The sequence below is a fragment of the Gymnoscopelus microlampas genome (genome assembly GCF_963454915.1).
Source record: "Gymnoscopelus microlampas genome assembly, chromosome: 6".
Classification (NCBI taxonomy): Eukaryota; Metazoa; Chordata; class Actinopteri; order Myctophiformes; family Myctophidae; genus Gymnoscopelus; species Gymnoscopelus microlampas.
Genome location: NC_139943.1, coordinates 39,182,797 through 39,202,780, shown reverse-complemented (window position 1 = coordinate 39,202,780; position 19,984 = coordinate 39,182,797). Strand labels below are relative to the sequence as shown.

The 19,984-nt window shown below is 40.6% G+C and overlaps 3 protein-coding genes across 3 annotated transcripts; 1 reads left to right on the top strand and 2 right to left on the bottom strand.

Annotated features, from left to right (window-relative positions):
* Positions 1–5,728: 5,728 nt before the first annotated feature.
* LOC311047272 (ras-related protein Rab-8B) lies at positions 5,729–8,798 on the bottom strand. The gene is made up of 8 exons (XM_084059928.1): positions 8,666–8,798; positions 8,002–8,062; positions 7,820–7,880; positions 7,599–7,676; positions 7,299–7,388; positions 7,134–7,199; positions 6,984–7,034; positions 5,729–6,880 (listed from the first exon to the last, which is right to left on the bottom strand). Exons 1-8 carry the CDS (start codon positions 8,787–8,789, stop codon positions 6,791–6,793), a joined length of 621 nt encoding a protein of 206 aa, XP_083916054.1. The 5' UTR covers positions 8,790–8,798; the 3' UTR covers positions 5,729–6,790.
* Positions 8,799–10,203: 1,405 nt separating this feature from the next.
* rps27l (ribosomal protein S27 like) lies at positions 10,204–13,993 on the top strand. The gene is made up of 4 exons (XM_084059929.1): positions 10,204–10,314; positions 12,458–12,566; positions 13,451–13,561; positions 13,701–13,993. The coding sequence occupies exons 1-4, from the start codon at positions 10,309–10,311 to the stop codon at positions 13,727–13,729; spliced, it is 255 nt and encodes an 84-aa protein (XP_083916055.1). The 5' UTR covers positions 10,204–10,308; the 3' UTR covers positions 13,730–13,993.
* On the bottom strand, positions 13,985–17,696 carry dnaja (DnaJ heat shock protein family (Hsp40) member A). The gene is made up of 8 exons (XM_084059922.1): positions 17,629–17,696; positions 17,049–17,189; positions 15,962–16,136; positions 15,744–15,848; positions 15,286–15,513; positions 14,945–15,175; positions 14,753–14,853; positions 13,985–14,662 (listed from the first exon to the last, which is right to left on the bottom strand). Exons 2-8 carry the CDS (start codon positions 17,178–17,180, stop codon positions 14,444–14,446), a joined length of 1,191 nt encoding a protein of 396 aa, XP_083916048.1. The 5' UTR covers positions 17,181–17,189; positions 17,629–17,696; the 3' UTR covers positions 13,985–14,443.
* Between the last annotated feature and the right edge of the window lie 2,288 nt (positions 17,697–19,984).

Below are 19,984 nucleotides of genomic sequence, written 5' to 3'. Positions count from 1 at the left end.
GCATAATCGTAATGACCTTGTATGAGGGCCACTGCAAGAGTCTTCAGAGTATTCTTACTGACTAGACGATCAATCCTCCCCAAATAGCGTGTTTTTTTGTGGACCGTTTTGATCGTTTTTTCATCTCTTGAAATGTGTCTCACATAATGAATTTGAGAATGATCCACCGCATGATTCTGGTATATTCCATATCAAGATTTAGTGTTTTCATAAATATGAGTAACCTGGTGTCCCTATTTTGAGCATGGGATTATTAGAGCTTGAGGAACCGAATAGAACATGGCACCACTCCATTGAACTGTTCAATTCTGTTGCCCTATTACTTTGAATGGTGTGCTCATTCTATATAGGCAGAAATCTAAAATATTTTAAAAAGTAAAAACATAGCAGGGGGGGGGGTGTACCACTGCTCCAGTGATTGTGTTTTAATTGCATAATATGTATGCTATGTTATGGCAGCCAGTGGTACACTGAAACTCACCTCCTACTCCTACAGTAGACCTCTTCCCATGTTCTTTCTTCCTGCTTTTCTACACGTGGGCGTGAATGAAACAAGTGAAAACAAACAGACGCAAGCACATATGCACGCAGCAACGACACGAGTCAAACAAAAACACGCACATAGCACCAACACAAATGAAACTAGACGCGTCGCAATTCAGGGCAATTGCAGAGTGTGGTTGCGCCGACGCCGGTCGCGGGGGGAGGCATACGATAATCCGACATCCCGTTTACTAACGTATTGCACCCGGTCGCGGGTCGCTGCCGCCGGGACTCGAGGAATACGCTGGGAGGAATACCGTCGGAGGCTGCGCCAATTACATTGTCAGTTGTCACGTAACTCCTGAGATCACTTGCGTTTCATTTTGAGAGGATTGATCCCCCAAACAAAAGGTTTTTGTATCAAACGGTTACATTTTGAGCATTTGTGGCACCCCTTATGGATCAAAGTGGAAATACTTTTGGGGATTTGTTGAGCAAACCACCCTTGACATGTGATTCAAATTTGGGATTGACTGGACGTTTTGTTCGTGATATGTGGCCTTTTTTGTAAAACGGCCCCCTTCCGCTAACTTTGGAAGCCATTTACGGACGAACGGTAATGACAAAATATGTGGGAGGAGGAGCTAAAAGTGTGTTTTGACGAAAATTCAAAATGGCGGAAAATCTATCCTGATGCAAATGGGCGTGGCCTATATGGGGAGTTGCGTCATGACCCAATAAATCAAGGGAAAAAATATTTTTATTCTACAACCTACGGTTCAAGAGTTATAGGCCAAAACGTAAAGTGGGCTGTTATAGCGCCACCATGAGGCCGACTGGTGTAATAATATCGCATTAAATTATGAACCTCCCCTCCCAGACTCTAGCCCTTACGGTCTCTGAGAAAAAAATACTTGAATGGGAGTTTTTTCATTTTCCCATTAAAGTGGGGAAATTTAATGCACTAATAAATCAATATCAATTAAACTATGTAACCAATCTCTTAGCAAAATTCAAGTGCACGATTCCCGGTGAAGCCGGTCATTTTGACATAAGGCACTAAATTGGGAAAAACAAACTGTGGGAGGAGATGCAATCCAAAATAAACTGTTAGGGCCTCGGAGGATAACAATAGTCTGGTTGCCCTGTTCGGGCAAACACACTAATAAACACACACAAGCACGCACGTGGCACCGGGCCGGCATGCATTTTCCCCATACACACCCATTAAGATCACCCCCCTTCACCCTCCCCCGCTGGCACGTCGCACGCTTGAAAAGCATGTGACTTCCATTTATTGAACTCCCCTCACACACCGACACGTTGTCGCACATGTATGTGTGAGTGGGCCCTCGACACAAATGAAATCAAAACACACACGCAGGCATACGCACACACGCTGTAAATATTTACATACCAATACCATGTCTCCCTCTGTTCAACATGAACTCCGACCCGACGGCGACTGTCAAACAATTTCAAACGATTTGTACCTCACGGTCATTATCCATACAAGACGGGACTGTAGTTTCAGAGACGCATTATTCCTTTTTACACAATCATTGGCAAGACTCGCACTTCACAAACTTTTCCAGCATGATAGTTCCTCACTATCCAGACTGCTGCCAATCAAAGCGAGGACCCGCTGTGTCCACGATGTGATTGGCCAGTAGACCAGGAAGTAAGGAACTAATGGGAAAGACCACAATTTTATATTATGGAAAGAGAGCCAATCGGAGACAAACATCATACTGTAGGTCAGGGGGAGATATATGGTGCGGGATCGGGATGTGGTCCAAAAAGCGCATTGAGCACTTGGTGTGATATTTGGCTTGATTTATGTGTTTTACGCGACGCATAAGTTATAACAGGGGTGTGCGGGCCAGACAATTTGTTCTCGCGAGCCGAAGTTGCCCCACGGGCTGCCTATTGGGGAACCATTAGTAGTTAATCTCACCCTGGAATCCATGGCAATACTCATACTTGACCCCATAACTTAATAAGCATTCTTTCCTCTATGTAATATTATAAATTGTTTCCAACAGAGCTGAGGCTAAACCCAGAGGAGCTAAAGACTCTGTACGAGTTTGAGGAGCAGTGTGTTGAGGAATACTTTCGGCAGAAGGAAGATGAGCAGCAATCCTCCACTGATGAGCGCATCAAAGTCACTTCTGAAAGGTCAGTTATCCTTCTAATTATTATATTCATAAAAATCAAAAATCATGGCATCTTCTCCTGACGTTCCTGGTGTCCTTTACAGAGTAGAGAACATGTCCATGCGTCTGGAGGAGGTGAACGAGAGGGAGAACACCATGAAGGCCTCCCTGCAGACGGTGGACCTGCGCCTGGCCCAGCTGGAGGAGATTCACGGTCGGATGGCGGTTGCCTTGGAGAAGCTCGCTGGAGTGGATAAGTTGGAACTGACCCGCAGTCACTCACGGAACTCATCAGTCGGTGATGGCCTCTTCCGCCAGGGCAGCATTAATAGCGCTGATGGTTACAGTCTGTACCGCTTCCAGATGGACATGGAGGAGCAGAGAGACAGGCAGAGGGAGGAGAGGCAGAAGGAGGCAGCGGCCCAGGATGCGGCTAAGACGGGCCTGGAAAGTCAAAAGAGTGTGAAACAGGCCTCCGCTACTCGTCTCAGCATCAAGGAGTACGGCCATACCTTAGATGTTGTCGGCATTGACAGGTCACGCCCCAGCTCATGTGTGGATATCCTTATATCCCCATGTGACCAGAAGTCTCTCACTGGGGCAGGAAGTGGAGAGGCCATTTCCCATGAGCCCACAGAGATGGCAGCGGATCCGCTGGACAAAGCACTCTTGAAAGCAGGCTGGACGCCAGAAAAACTCAAGCCGGTCAGCCCCCTCTCTCCAAAAAGGGCTAAGTCCTTGATGGGTTATCCCATCGAAGGCCAATCCCCATCTCCTAGCACAAGGAGGAGAACTATGAGTACCTTGTTAAAACATCCTGAGGATATACCAATTGTAGTGCCCGAGATAACAGTTCAACGCACAGAGGGGGCGAAGCTGCCCCCACCAACAGCCTCCTCCCCCAAGAGGACTAAATCTATGAGATACTGTCCTAGTGAGAGCACCTCTCCTACCACACAAAGGAAGAGGACCATGAGTGGCATCATCTTCAACCCAGCCGATGAAGCACTACAACCTCCAGACTACAGATCTCTGGTGGAGCAGGTAGCTAAGGCACCGAATCAGTGGCCAGCCAATTTGGAGTACAAGGTGCACCCCAGCCTCTCTGGACACATGCCGAAAGTGTCTGTGGTCCAAACACTTGCCCAGCAGCTTGATGCTCTTTCACAGCCGACGGAACCTAATAAAGAAGAGCATCAGAATGAACTAACTTTGTTGGAACCTGCAGAGAGGGCGAAGCTGCCCCCACCGACATCCTCCCCCAAGAGGACTAAATCTATGAGATACTGTCCTAGTGAGAGCCGAAGCACCTCACCTACCACACAAAAGAAGAGGACCATGAGCGGCATCATCTTCAACCCAGCCGATGGAAGCGATGAAGCACTACAACCACCAAACTACAGATCTCTGGTGGAGCAGGTAGCTAAGGCACCAAATCAATGGCCAGCTAACTTGGAGTACAAGGTGCACCCCAGCCTCTCTGGACACATGCCGAAAGTGTCTGTGGTCCAAACCCTTGCCCAGCAGCTTGATGCTCTTTCAAAGCCGACGGAACCTAAAGAGGAGGAGCATCCGACTGAACTAGCTTTGTTGGAACCTGCAGAGAGGGCAAAGCTTCCCCCACCGACATCCTCCCCCAAGAGGACTAAATCTATGAGATACTGTCCTAGTGAGAGCCGAAGCAACTCACCTACCACACAAAAGAAGAGGACCATGAGCGGCATCGTCTTCAACCCAGCCGATATAAGCAACGAAGCACAACCTCCAGACTACAGATCTCTGGTAGAGCAGGTAGCTAAGGCACCGAATCAATGGCCAGCCAACCTGGAGTACAAGGTGCACCCCAGCCTCTCTGGACACATGCCGAAAGTGTCTGTGGTCCAAACCCTTGCCCAACAGCTTGATGCTCTTTCACAGCCGACGGAACCTAAAGAAGAGGAGCATCCGACTGAACTAGCTTTGTTGGAACCTGCAGAGAGGGCGAAGTTGCCCCCACCGACATCCTCCCCCAAGAGGACTAAATCTATGAGATACTGTCCTAGTGAGAGCCAAGGCACCTCACCTACCACACAAAAGAAGAGGACCATGAGCGGCATCATCTTCAACCCAGCCGATGCAAGCGATGAAGCACTACAACCTCCAGACTACAGATCACTGGTGGAGCAGGTTGCTAAGGCACCAAATCAGTGGCCAGCCAACTTGGAATACAAGGTGCACCCCAGCCTCTCTGGACACATGCCAAAAGTGTCTACGGTCCGAACTCTTGCACAGCAACTTGATGCTGTTTCACAGCCAACGGAACCTGCAGAAACACCTCCATCTCCATCAGATCCCAAAGAAGACCAAACAAACATGCAAGAGGAGAGCACCCCAAAAGATTATCTAACCGTAGCAGGCACAACTTTGTTCCCCTCCCAAAGACCACAGAGCTGGAATGCCGGTGACAAGAAAGCAACGCAGCTGGCTGTGAGCAGCGGGCCCAAAGCCTCCACCAGTGAAACAGACATTGTCGTAGCATGCGAAGTGTCAGTGCTTAAACCCGAAGATGAGGACATGAGTTCGGAACCAGAAATTAAAGTGGAAGACGCACAGGAGAACAAAGGACCAGAAGAAGTAACAGACTTGCGGAGGAGGAAATCCATGCAAGGAGGAACAGAGGAGAATGATTTCTCGGAAGGGACTGACCAATAGGAAATGGAAGATACCTGTTAGGCCTGATTTATACTTAGTTGTGTGCCAGTGTCACACACAGAAAATATCAGTTCTACAAGCTCATAACGTGCTGCAATGCAACACGTTGTGAGCTTGTAGATCGGCTATATTCAGTGCCTGACAGGATGAACAACGAAGTATAAATCAGGCTGAAGAGTTGCTATAGAGGGGAGAACCAGAAAAGAAGAAGGAATCAAGGATTGGCAGAGAAGCATGAAATTGAAATGAGACTGCCAACTGAGACAGAATATTTACCATGTTTTTAAAGCTGCTCTCACACTGGTGGGGAAAATGGAATGGAAATTAAAAGACGTTAACAAATTCTTCATCATCAATAATCACCAGCCAGTAGCCAGTGAAATATATCAACATGACAATTTGTTTTGAAGATCCACTTTCTTTACTCTCTTTATTTTAACTGTTGCATTGGTGTAACATATCATACAAAGACACACATTTACATTCTCTGTCATAGTTTAAGGAAATCAACATAAGCATCTTTGCCAAGTCAGTGTCTGTTAATGTTTAATGTACTGTATATATGGTGAAAATCAATGTTAAATATAATCACTAATTGTCGATACATTAGCTGTGGCATAATATATGCTGACAGAAATATTTAATTTCAACATGACTGACATAATACTTAAATAACATTTGTAGGTACATTTTCTCTTGTGTTTAATCACAAACAGCTAACCAGTGCCCTATCTATTTCATGCAAAGGCAAATACTGACATTACTGTAATACAATGTATACATTCAAGATCTTTCCAGGAATCCAACAACCAATCACATTTGAACAATGACAAACTACCACTGAATAAATAAACGTTTTACAAAAGAGAATACGTTATGCCTAATTAAACATTTTGTTGTCTGTCGTGACACTGTTGTTGCTGGCTGACAGGCATTAACAGTTACACTGAGTTGTGTTGCCTGTACAACATGAGGCTGAATATCATTATATCAAGTTACATGAACAAAGACATACATTCAATGCTTGACTGTCATGATATAATATGTGACAAAAGATAGTATGTGGGAAAGGCCTGAATATGAAGGAAACTTAATATCCCTCTTTACATTTGTAAGACAACTGTATGTGTCTGGGACATCAGAAATAATTAGATCCATCCACTGACATAAAGTCGGACTATATCCATGATAACAGATTTGCTCCTTTCTCAGAGTTAAACACTAAGCGAGGGCAACTTACACAATAGCTGACCATCAATGCACAAGTCTCTAAACAGAGCAGATATCCAGCCTTCATTTCTTATACTGTACATCCTCTTCTGTTTTTACACATCATGAAAGGATCTTGTCCATCTGCACGTGAGCTTCACTTAGCAGTTCAGTCATCAGAACATGACCACCACTACTGCTGTTATAAGAAAGTCCCGAAAGCAGAAAGCCACCAACAGACATGCTCCTCTCTAGAGCAGTGAACACTTGAAGAATTTGATTTTCTTTGACTTTTTCTCTGTGATTTTGATAGGCCCGCCAACTCCTGGGTTGCTGTCAGTCTGTCAGAGGAAAATTAAAAAGGCAACTCTCATAAGCATAAAACATATGTAATCATATGCAAAGTTTAGTATTGATTTTAATAGATATATGTATTGTACTTACGGTCTTCGTACTCAGGTTATTCAATATGTCTCTGCCAATAGTATAAAAAGCCTATAGAAAAACAGTGTACAAGAATTAATTATATAAATGATACATGTAAGTACTTTTAAGTGGGCAGAAACCAAGAAAAGTAAAGTTCTTTCAATTTACCTCTTCAACATTTAAGCTAGACTTTGCGCTGGTTTCCAAGAACTTAATTCCATAATCAATAGCCAGCTGAGGAAAATAGAGATTCAGTGTTGATATACTTTATTGTCCAAAATCATACAGTGCATTTGAGCCCACTTGTCACTCAGTAATGATCTAGAGACTCACTTTTTCACCCCTGTCTTTGGACACCTGTCTCCTGTCAGTCATGTCACATTTGTTACCCAAGATGATCTTCTCCACATCAGATGATGCATGCTGGGGAAGAAAGTGAAAGAGGCATCAAGCAAAGTCACCAAAACTACTAATACTGAGTGTTATACCATTCTATTTATGTCCACTTCTTTTACTGTTTATTTGTTCTTTTTTTTTAGCAAATGCTAATTCTATAAGTGAAATAATGTAAGCTACTCTATAAACTACAGTAGATATTTGTTTTAATATCCTCAGTTTCAAGTCAAAGCTCACCTCTTCAATATTTCGGATCCAGTTTTTTATGTTCTCAAAAGATTTCTCATTGCAGATGTCATAGACCAGTAAAATCCCCTGTACAGTTGTGGAGAGAAATATTATTTTGTATATTTATACTTTATACTTATAAACAATTTCACAGCCCCAACAACACATAAGAGATTTCCCTCTCTAGTTAAATAGTGAAAATCACACAGACAAAGGCTGTTGTGCCTCACCATGGCTCCTCTGTAATATGCTGTAGTGATGGTTCGGAACCTCTCCTGCCCTGCTGTGTCCCTGCAGAATGAAAATGAAATATGCTGGGCCATTTCCACACATGAATCATATTAGGATATGCATGTTCATGTGGCTTGTTTAGCCTACTAGATATATGGAGCTGGAACCATTTAACTCTTACCAAATTTGAAGTTTGACTCTCTTTCCATTCAGCTCTATTGTTCTGATTTTGAAATCTATACCTGCAGAACAATACAAAAAAAGCACTGCTAACATGTAATGATAGAATAAGCGTACATGCATAGATTAAAATACAGAATACATATATTTCAGGTAGGTTACCCGATTCAGCAGGTAGCTCTACATTACAATAGGCGGTGGCTGGCTGCTATAAAGAATATTTACCCACTGATATCTAAAGCTCAATGGGTAGAGACCAGTGTTGCCATGTCGGCTTATTATAAGCGACATCGGGCTTCTTTTTCTGTAAAGTTGCTTGTAAATATAGGTGGTTGCGGGTTTTGTGGGTTTGTTTAGTTTCTAAAGAGTAGTTACTTATTTGGGCTTGTTCCCTAATGTTATTTAAACCAGTGTTTCTCAAACATTTTCAAGTCAAGGACCCCCAAATTAATATGTATTGTCTGCGGACCCCCCCCCCCCCCCATCTGAAAATATTTTATGCCAGCGACCCCCCCATACAAGATACTTATAGATAGGCTATTTTCAAATAGCCAATGTATAAGTTTAAAGGGCGAGGGCCGGGTTCGCTTCTTTTGGGCTTGTTTCCATAGACCTGGTTGCTTGTTTCTCTAGCAAAACCTGGCAACACTGGTATAGAGACTCACCTATTGTTGATATGAAGGTGGTGTTGAAGGCGTCCTCGCTGAACCTGAACAGCAGACATGTCTTGCCTACACCGCTGTCTCCAATAAGCAGTAATTTGAACAGGTAATCGTACGTTTTCGCCATTAAAAACACTTGTGTCCTACATTAATAACGGTGTAATAAAGCTGAGAAGGATCCCCTCTCTGTGGAAATCCTCACCAGCTGTCTGTAGCAGTGTTGCCAGGTTTTGCGAGAGAAATGAGCAACCCGGTCTATGAAAATAAGCCCAAAAGAAGCAACTTCAGGCCACATGAGCAGTGAGCACTTTAAACATAATTATGCATCGGCTACTTGGAAATAGCTGATCTAAAGGCTTACAACGCAAAGCATCGTTTTTAAGACGTTTAAATTTTTCTCCGGCTGTATCAAATATGAATGAATATCATAAACGATGCAGACGAATCGAGACGATGTCAGACTTCGGTGCTCTAGAAAAACAAGCCCAAAGCTGCTTATAATAAGCAGACATGGCAACACTGGTCTATAGCGGCCGAGGGCAGGGAGGAATGACGTGACGTCACGTTCACCCTACGCATGATAGTCTATGTAGTTTATAGATAGACATTGTCCTCCTGAAGCCTATAACTTTGAAAACCAACACAATATGGAATATAAGAGCATGAGTCATGGCTTTTGCTTTAATATTGGTTATGTTCTCATTGCCAATTAAATGTCTCGATCATCAACATAGTGTTTTTTTAAATATTTGTTGATGATATGTATTATTGTGTTATTTTTATACTATGTTGATGCATAGGACCACAATGGAAACAAGTCCCCAGGATTGTTTTGTGTTATCCTTTTAGCCTAAATGTCTGATTGTACCTCGTGCTGTTTACATTTTTGACTAATAAAGTATTCAATCAATCAATCAATCAATCAATCAATCAATCAATTAATCGATCCCATTTGGAGCCTTTTGGAAATCTTAATTTTATATTTTATGTAAAAAAAAGATGGTATCTTGGTATAATTGTATTGTTATATTGTACATGTCAACAATATTAGAATTGTTTAAATAATAATATATTTTCTTTAAAGAATATATAATTTGTAGTCGTGGTCTGTCTGGCAACCTCAGTTCCTGTCAATCAATCAACAGTGTTGCCATGTTCGCTTAGCGACTTTGGGCTTGTTTTTATGTAAAGTTGCTTGTAAATAAATATTGTTAGTTGCAGGTTGCGTTTTTGTGGGGCTTGTTTCTAAAGTGTACTTCCTTATTTCTTAATGTTGTTAAAACAAGTGGTTCTCAAACATTTTCATGGCAAGGACGAGGACCCCCATTATTTGTCCATGCAGTGCTCCCATCAAAAAATATTGTGCCAGATTTCTGTTGTTAAAAATGTTTTTAAAATATTCCAAAATAACAAAAAGTTTTAATAATAGCAGATCTACAAGCTCACAGCACGACGCGTTGTGAGCTTGTAGATTGGCTATTTTCAAATAGCCGTAGTAGGCAGCCTATCTATGTCGCTTGTTTTGGTCTTGTTTTCACAGACCTGGTTGCTTATTTCTTTCTCAAAATCTGGCAACACTGTCAGTCCGTCAGCCAATCAGCCTCTTCGTACGATAACTAAGGAAAACAAGTACAGCTCCGTTAACAATGCCTGTAAGTAAACACGTTGTTTTTAGGTTTACAGTTGTTAACATTGTTCTGCAGCGTTGTCAACTGTTCGTGTGATTCGTTTGTCCAAAGTGCCGTGTTGTTTGTGTGAGTTGTGTTGGTAGCGTGCTACTTTGGAGCAGCACATGGCCGATGGCGCATGGCTGACATGTTGCGTAGCTCAGCCGAGCTTAGCTCTGGTCCATAGCGTTAGAATGAGTTCTCCTTTACGCTGTGGTACTTTCGAACCGTTGCCCGCACACCCACGGTTGCGCAGGCTTGTCTGTAGTAAAATAAATAATAATACACGTTCGCTACTCACAAAACAAAGACGGTTTTAAGATGTTGAAAGCCTACTTTCCTCGGTGGGAACACTCGGTGCCCCCTACTTCACGTTTAAATTACAATTTTTAACAAATATTTCACCGGAAGGAAAACAAGTTTTAGTTATTCCACTGCGCCCCCTACAGATCTGGTCCATGGAACTTTTCTATTGACCAGATTTTTCCTTCCGGTGAAATGTTTTCTTTTCTGCCCAAAAAGTGTATTTTAGACGTGAGGTCGGGGGCTCAGAGTGTTCCCACTAAGGAGAGTAGGCTTTCAACATCTTAAAACCGTCTTTATTTTGGTGAATAGTGAAAGTGTATTTTTAATTTTGACTAAAGACGAGAGGCTGCGCAGCCTGAGCTACAGCGGGTTTGCGGGCAACGGCTCCAAGGTACCATAGCGTTAAGGAGAACTCCTTCTAACGCTGTGGACCAGAGCTAAGCCGAGCTCTGCTCGCAGTGTGTGGGTGGTTGGTTGGGTGGAGGCTACTTGCTGAAACACAACATCGTTAGGTAATGTAACATTTTCGTTGGATCAGCAGTCTGGACCTCCAGAAATGCTTCACTTGACGTGTATATAGTTCACAAACAAGTTTACACAATAGCAGTCTTGGGCTTTGTTTTGTATTGTGTATCTGTTTCGATTTCTAAGGAATTCGAAACAGCCAGCTGTTATGGTTTGGTTTGGAAGTTCATAGAAGGTTACCTAAAGATAAAAGCAAAGTTGGTTTTCACCATCTGGCAAAAAATAAATAAAATCAAATAAAGTGTATGTGAGTGTCAGGGGTCTTCAATGTGTCAATACACGGACACTTGGCCTCGTCCGTGGCAAATTTTAGATTTTTTGTTTTTTACATGACATTATATTGATCATAAGACCCCATTATTGAATGTAAGTCTGCAGGTTTTCTTCAGAATATGCATGACACTGATTTACTATGACACATTAGGAGTTCACTACACAGTGGTTCTCTAATCTTTTATTTTCAAAGACCCCATAACTCTGAGAGTCCCATTTGTACACTCTCTCAGAGTTACAGACCTGTAAAGGTCATTTAAGGCTATAGCTCTTTGTGTTGCTGGTAATATTATTGCCCACTCATTTGTATGTCCATGACAAAAATAGAATTTTGACAAATGTCCACCACAAGTCAGCATGGCGATGACCCTGTGTGTGTGTGTGTGTGTGTGTGTGTGTGTGTGTGTGTGTGTGTGTGTGTGTGTGTTTGTTCTGGTTCCTCAACATTATTGTAGCAATAATGAACAACAAATAAATAATATAAAAAATGGTAAGGAAGAGAATAATGTGAAATTAAGGTTGGGCAACCTTTTCAGGCCCATATCACTTGGCCATTTTCCAAGGCTGTCATGATAGTCACCCATTGCCAGACAGTGAAAATCATAATTGCTTTTATATCTTATTATATAACTTAATATGAATAATGAGGATAAGATAAACGATGACTATCTGGAGATTTGTATACACATTAAACCATTTTGAAAAACTGAATTGATCATCTCAGTAGCCTAATCTGATCATCTGTTGGATCAAAAAGAGGTGGATGCCTCCCCCTGAGTATGTGTATATCTCTAATAGCACTGCCACAATAGTCGTTTTGAAAGCACTGAAGCACCCTCTGGGTGTGTTGTCAGTATAATTATGAATGATGCTGCTACACAATGATGCTTACATGCAGGGAGCTATGAGTTTGCATGTTGTTGTTTTTTTTGCGATCACTACTTTACAGATCTCACAATTATCATTTAGGACATTCTGTTATTAAGGACATTTATGACTAATGAATTGCTGTTTTTCCCCCTAGCTGGCCAGAGACCTGCTCCATCCTTCTGTGGATCTAGAGAGAAGACAGCACAAAAAGAAAAGACTTGTTCAGTGCCCAAACTCGTACTTCATGGATGTGAAATGCCCAGGTATGTTGAAAGAACTGATGTGCTCTGAACAATAAGATGGATATGAAGCACAAGACAAATGTTGACATGGAGTTCAGGCATAAGCAGAGCGTCAATGGGTGCTGTGGGTGCCAGGCAATTTGGACAATCAAGGAAAATGTGTTGAATAGTATATGTTTAACAATTACTATTTTTCATCACAAATTTGCTCTTATATGTTAGTCCATAAAATGTAGGCACTGAGGCTGAATGTACTTTCAGCAGAAGACCTACTTGGGTATCTGCACTTATCTAGCAAGGAGCATCTGTTTCCTCTATTGAGAGAGAAGTAAGCTAATCAAACATATTGATCTTGATAAAATTAGGCCTATTGATGAATTTGCAACGATGAAATGTAAAATAATTAATCTCCTGTCTTGGTGTGCAGTATGGATTTGTAAAAGATCAACTTCCAACTTTATTGTCAAATCTCAGGTTTATAGATGTAGAAATAGTGGGTGAAATTATTAGTCATACAAGCTCCCACCATGCAGACATTGCCCATTTGTTTTGTTGTAAATAGTTTTATGCTAAACACTACTTTAGTTGCTGTTTTCACATGTATATGCATGCACAACATTTCTTTTTCACAATTCACAATTGTACTTAGACTATCATGATTGCATGTATGATTTTAGATGTATAAGTTAGTATATAGTTGTATAGTTACTATAGTACATTCCCCTGAGTTAGAACAAGATCGTGTTTATTGAACCGGCATTACAGCAGTCTCACATGAAACTCTTACATTTTATATTGGATATATATATATATATATATATATATATATATATATATATATATATACTTATCATTGCTATCATTGTCTATTTATTGTATTTACCATGAAATTACATTCATTTCAGGCTGCTACAAGATCACTACTGTCTTTAGCCATGCACAGACAGTGGTTCTCTGTGTGGGATGCTCAACTGTGCTGTGCCAGCCAACCGGAGGAAAGGCGAGACTGACAGAGGGTAAGTTCAACTGTCATACAAATTCAGTAGGCTGTGGCAAGGTCAAGACTACAAATACTGCACAACTATCCTTATTACAATGCATCTGCTGGTTTAAATGGAATGGAACTGAATCTTCTGTTTTGCTTTTATCTTCCAGGTTGCTCTTTCAGGAGGAAGCAACACTGAACGACAAAGCAAATGGAACAGTCATGTTGTAAATGAGACATTACTGAACAATGCCTTAATTTTTCATTGATTACAATGAATGAAGAGCTTTATAGTTATGCATTCACTATGAAATGACAGGTTCTTTCTGTCATTGAGCCATATGGTTAGGTACTTGATACACATACCTTGTTTATGGTGAAAACTATGAATAAACCTACCTTTGTTAATTTGAATGATTACACCCTATATAAAGAATAAAGCATGAAGCTGGTGAAAATGTGATGGCATTTGTTTTTATTGAGAAATAATAAATAAATGCTGAAACACTGAATGAGATGTGTCATGAGGAAAGTTACCTTTCATAGAAAGCATACAAGTAATCCTTTCAGTTTCTGAATGAGCACATGTACATTTCTCATGAACAAACATAGAAAAGAAGTCTTTAAATATTTTGGACAGAACGGACAGAAATACGGCTGTTGTCGTAGCATTACTTTGAGAGAGAGCAGTACTAATCTTCTGAAATAAAACTTGAATATCTTTACTAGGAAAAAGACACAAATTGTGGTATTATTGGCAGATGTTACAAACTAGCATTTCAGCTAATTTGTGGTGTATAATGTTTTTAGATGAAGAGGCTCTTACGGCATAATTCTTTAGATGCGGCTCTTAAGGCATAGTTCAAACCTTGACCTTCACATTTACATGTACAGTATTTCACATACACTACATTTACTGTGTCTGACATTGCACCCCACCCTCCTGAGAGCCCCCCTCGTCTTCATCATAAACCTCCCCACTTTGGCTTCTCTGTTTTGACTGAGGATCCACTTCGCCAAGATTAACATCCTCCATGTCATCGGATAGCTTAACATCCTCCCTGGGAGGAAGCAGATTTTCCAGCTGGTACATTAGATGTTCTGGAAGCCAGTACTTCTCCGGGAATTCAACCTGGGGAGGGGTTATAAAATTAGTAAATGACATGCATCTCAAACTTGTGCATCATTGGGGGTCTGTCAAGCTTTGAATGAGTGTTCTCACCTGGAACTGAATGAATAGCTGTCCTTTTTCACAAGGATCCTTGTAAATTGGCATGCCTTCATTCTGGACACATTTCATGTCGTCGTGCTTCACAACTTCCCCTGTTAACAGACGGCATAGTTTTGAACAACGTTACCTCACAGTCTATTAGATATTCAAGTGTCATAAGGTGGTTTAACCCCTGCAAAGTACCTGGCTGTGAGCTGATGATCAGCGTTCTGTTGTCTAATGTGTGAATAGTCTTCTTAAAACCACAGAGAGCATCAACCAGCTTGATATCCATTTTCATAACCAGATTATCGTCCTGTCTCTGGAAAACAGGATGCTCCTTCTGATCCAGCACAATGACGACATCACCAGGCTCCAGGCCTGGTTCCTGGTCGCCTTCTCCATGGAATGTAATTTTCTGACCATCTCTCATTCCTACATGACACAACACATGTTACAGTGTGACATTGTGGTAATACAAAATTACAAGATTTCCATAATTTCAAGAAATTATGCTTTTATCTTTGACATGTTGAGAGTAGTACCTTTGTCAATGTGAACCTCGAGAATCTTTTTCTTGCGTTCCACTTTGTGCCCATTACAGTTCTTGCAGCGGTCCTTGGTGCTAAAATGCTCGCCCTCTCCCTGACAGTCAGCACACATGCTTTGGATTTGCTGAATCATGCCTGGCCCGATCTGTTGTACTTTGATAGTGACACCTCGTCCTTTACAACCCGAGCAATTTACCAGTGTACCTTTTTTACCACCATAACCTGTAAGAAATTGAGAAACATTGTGTTTATGCCACCTTCTGGAAAAGGGAACTACAGTTATGCACACTCAACCAGTAGTGTTCCTACCTGAACACCGGGTCTATATTTCTAAATAGAAGAGCAGGGAGACTGCCTCCAACAACCACTGAAGATGTACTAGTTATTGTATCAACAGACTCTACCATACAGATAGGACAAGCCAAGTTTTATTCACTGAAACGATTACTCACCTTCGCACTTTTCACAAATGATATTTTTCTGGAGCCCAAGTTTCCTGGTGGTTCCGTTGTAAATCTCTTCCAGGGTGACGGCAAGCTGATGAACTACATTCTTACCTAAATGACATGAAGACAAGACATCATAGCGTGATTCCCCGAAGGCCTGTCAACCAGCACTCACAGTATTCTCATTATATACTGTAGATAATATAAAATGTGTTATTCCTCACCTCTTCTCTCTCTCTGCATTCTTCCACCACCTCCAAAGAACATGTTGAAAACGTCCATGGGGGAACCTCCTCCACCCATGCCACCATCCTTGATAGCTTGCTCTCCTCCTTGATCATACAAGTCCCTCTTCTTTGGATCTGACAGCACATCGTAGCATTGGGATATGAGCTTGAACTATTGAAAGGGGGGACATTAATGGACTATGGTAAATACATTGAGGTTGGCTGGATATATAAAATAGACATATCCTATGATGTGTCAGTCCAGTGTTTTACAAGTTTCACTTGTCGGTCTAATAAGCCCATGCTGTAATGTGGAAAAGAACATGTACTAGTAGTGGGCTCGAAGGTTTTGCATCATTTACAATTAAACAACGTATATCAATGGACACTTTCACCATAAGGGACTAATCTTGTTGTAAGGACCTAGCATTACTGTACTGTAAGCATGTGGTGTTAAGTAACTAAGTACATTTACTCAAGTACTGTACTTACTGTAAGTACAAGTTTGTACTTTTACTTCTACTCCACTACATCTCAGAGGCAAATATCATACTTTTACTCCACTACAATTATTTGAAAACTTTAGTTACTAGATACTTTGTATATTTTGATTATTTTTTATAGCCCTATATACATTTTGGCCATTTAAAAATAGCCGATCTACAAGCTCTTGTGAGCTTGTAGATCTGCTATTTTCAAAAGATATTTATGCATTTTGAACTGGGACATTCTGCGCAATGAGTACTTTCGACTTTTAGTACTTTAAGTACACTTTGATACCAATACTTTTGTACTTTTACTCAAGTAAAAGTTTAACTTTTACTTGTATCAGTGTATTTCTACATTGCAGTATTGATACCTTTACCTAAGTAAACAATCTGAGTACTTTTTCCACCACTGACTGTCCTGTAAGTGGAGAGAGACTGAGACTTATCAGGGAGAGTCAGATGTCATTCTGGAAAGTTCCAGGCATTCTGTTGCTGCTGTCAATTCAACAGAGCCAAGCAGTCTAAAATAGAAACAAGACCCTCCTAGATGCCCATACAGGGGCTTTGGGTGATCATCATGTCCGTCCATACCGTACCCTTTCTCCTTCGTTGGGGTTCTTGTCAGGGTGATATTTCAATGCAAGCTTTCTATAAGCCTTTTTGATCTCTTCGGGCGAGGCTTTAGGACTGACACCCAAGGTTTCGTAATAGCCGGTTTCGTGAACCATGATGACAACCTGGAATTAAGATAAAAGCAGAAATGAAACGTTATTTACAATAAAGCCTCAAGTCGTGTGGTATAGCCTATTTACAAAACAAAAAAATCGTCTTGATATTCGACCTTAACCCGTCTGAGCACTTTAAACCTATACACTGTATTGGCTAATAACCGATCTACAAGCTCACAACGCATCTGCTATTAAAAAAAAAAAAAAAAAAAAAAAACATATTGGAGAAAAGGGGATTTAAAAGAAAATACCTTTGAAAAATCGTCTTGATATAACCCTTCTTGATGAGCTTAATAACGTTAAATGCCAGTTATAGTGGCGTAACCGTGCCTGGTCACATGTGATCACATGTGATTAAAGAAAAAACAAAACGAATGTGTGTACTTAAAAGCTGACTATGAAAGGTTATTGAGTATGGAGTTGTTTGATGAAAATAAAGGAAACTTACTTTACAGCTGCTTACTGCTATTCCCTAGATTGTGCTGCTTCTGTGGAAGATGGCTGGGCTGGTTTTTAGTCATAGCGGCCAGATGCCATAGCTGGGAGGGACGGGTGGTTTGGTGGGTCGCGCTGCGTTGCCAGATTTTGTAAGAGAAATAAGCAAACCGGTCTATGAAAACAAGCCCTAAAGAAGCGACCAGGTCATATCAGCGCTTTAAACCGATAGACGATCTTCTTTGCAGATTATTATTGATTTTTTTAATCTTGAAATAAATTATGGAATATTTGGAAGGTTTTTGAAACACAAATCTGGTACACAACATTTTCAGATGTGGGTTAGGGACAAATACATTTTAATTTGGGGGTCCAATGGACCCCCAAATTAAAATTATTATTATTTAAACCAGTGGTTCTCAAATATTTACATGTCATGGACCCGGTCCATGACATGTAAATATTTGAGAACCACTGGTTTAAATAATAATTAGCCCAAATAGAAACAAGCCCCCAAAAAATGCAACCCGCAACTACCAATATTTACTAGCAATTTAACAGAAAAACCATGTCCCTGAGAAAAACAAACCCAAAGTCGCTTATAATAATCAGACATGGCAACACTATTAGTCGTGCGGTGATTGGCTAGTTAGGTGGTTGTCATGCAACAGCTGACTAAACAACTCTGAATTTGCAAGTGACTAATACCTACACATTTAAAAGATCTCAGGCAGGAAAAAAATGTCAGGTCCAAACAATCAAGTCCTTGTAGTTACTGTCCATCATACTGTACAATATAAATGTATTTATATGCTGTCCACAATACACATTTGGTCCCCCCCTCAGTGGTGGCCTAGCAACCAACTAGCCAATCACAACGCGATGGTCCCTCCGATGTGGGAAGACTCTTATCTCCAGAGACAGAACTTTCGCGAATGGAACTTTCTGGTGCAGATATCAGTGTGGTCATGATGAGTGCTGATTGATTCACTGTGGCTTCACAGCACTGATGCTAATCAAGGTGCAGTAGCCTACATGCAGTGATGGAAGAAGTACTCAGATGTTTTACTTAAGTAAAAGTATCAATACTGCAATGTAGAAGTACTCTCCCTGTTACAAGTAAAAGTCCGGAATTCAAAAATTGTAAAAGTAAATATTGGTATCAAAATGTACTTAAAATACCAAAAGTAAAAGTACTCATTGTGCAGAATGTCCCATTTCACAAGTTCAAAATGTATAAAAAGTCTTTTGAAATCTACATATAGCTTGTAGATCAGCTATTTTCAAATGGCCAAAATATAAATAGGGCTGAAGTGATTAGTGTGTTTTTTAATAATAATCAAAATCTATAAAGTAACTAGTAACTAAAGTTTTCAAATAATTGTAGTTGAGTAAAAAGTACATTATTTGCCTCTGAGATGTAGTGGAGTAGAAGTAAAAGTACTGAACATTGGAACAGTACAGTACAGTACAGTACAGTACTTGAGTAAATGTACTTAGTTACTTTACACCACTGCAGTTAGCCTACATGAAGGCTGATTGTTAATTGATTTAATAAATTCAATTATTACTGTAATGACTGGGGGGTGTCACACTTTACTTGAGCATGCAAATTCACACGTTATTAATGCTTAATTAATGATGAACTCATACATTAATTCATCTTGAACTCGTCATTCATTCCTGGCCCAAGACTCAATATGACAAATATAACAAAGTGTAATATATAGTTAAGGACGCTATTCCACAGTTCCCCAACATATTTCCATATAAAATAATTTGTTTTAACAACATTTGAAAGCTACAGATACAATACAATACACAGATATGCATATAATGCTTAATCTATCAGGGTATCACAATAAAGAACTTTATTTATTTCCATTGCAGTCCTGTAGATTTGACTAAAGCAGGCAGGATGGAATAGGAATGTATGTAGGCTAGCATGCATACTTAGCACATTATCACATGAAATCAACACATATTCCACAGATAAACCCAACCAATGCATTCTGATATTTTACTCAGGTGGAGCCACTTTTTCAAAAGTTTCATAGAACTACACACAGTATGAACTATGAACCGATTTAATTTTGGGGGTATTATTCCACTCTTCTCCACCTGAATTTCAAGTTTCAAGTTCTGTACACACTACTAGTATTCACGTTATGGAAGTTTCTAATTAAATGAAAACACCTAGAAAAAGTACATAACGACTAATAACAATGCAAGTACAAAAGCAAGTTAATAAAATATAATATCAGTATATTATATAACCACAGTTGGTGAATGCTTCATACAGTTTTTGCTGGATCCACTATAGGAAAACTGTTGAACTGTTTTGGACCTCTTTCCATGGCATGTGATTA

Bases quoted from the DNA above. Each gene is read 5' to 3' on its own strand.
- LOC311047272 (XM_084059928.1), bottom strand. From the start codon at position 8,789: ATGGCGAAAACGTACGATTACCTGTTCAAATTACTGCTTATTGGAGAC. The intron at 7,881-8,001 runs GTAAGAGTTAAA...TTCATTCTGCAG, and splicing joins AGAGTCAAACTTCAAATTTG to GGACACAGCAGGGCAGGAGA. The intron at 7,035-7,133 runs GTAAATTGAAAG...GTTTTTCTATAG, and splicing joins CTAGCTTAAATGTTGAAGAG to GCTTTTTATACTATTGGCAG.
- rps27l (XM_084059929.1), top strand. The intron at 12,567-13,450 runs GTATGTTGAAAG...CATTCATTTCAG, and splicing joins CATGGATGTGAAATGCCCAG to GCTGCTACAAGATCACTACT. The intron at 13,562-13,700 runs GTAAGTTCAACT...TTTATCTTCCAG, and splicing joins AAAGGCGAGACTGACAGAGG to GTTGCTCTTTCAGGAGGAAG.
- dnaja (XM_084059922.1), bottom strand. From the start codon at position 17,180: ATGGTTCACGAAACCGGCTATTACGAAACCTTGGGTGTCAGTCCTAAA. The intron at 14,854-14,944 runs GTACTTTGCAGG...GTCTGTTAACAG, and splicing joins GATCATCAGCTCACAGCCAG to GGGAAGTTGTGAAGCACGAC. The intron at 14,663-14,752 runs GTGAGAACACTC...ACCCCTCCCCAG, and splicing joins AGCTATTCATTCAGTTCCAG to GTTGAATTCCCGGAGAAGTA.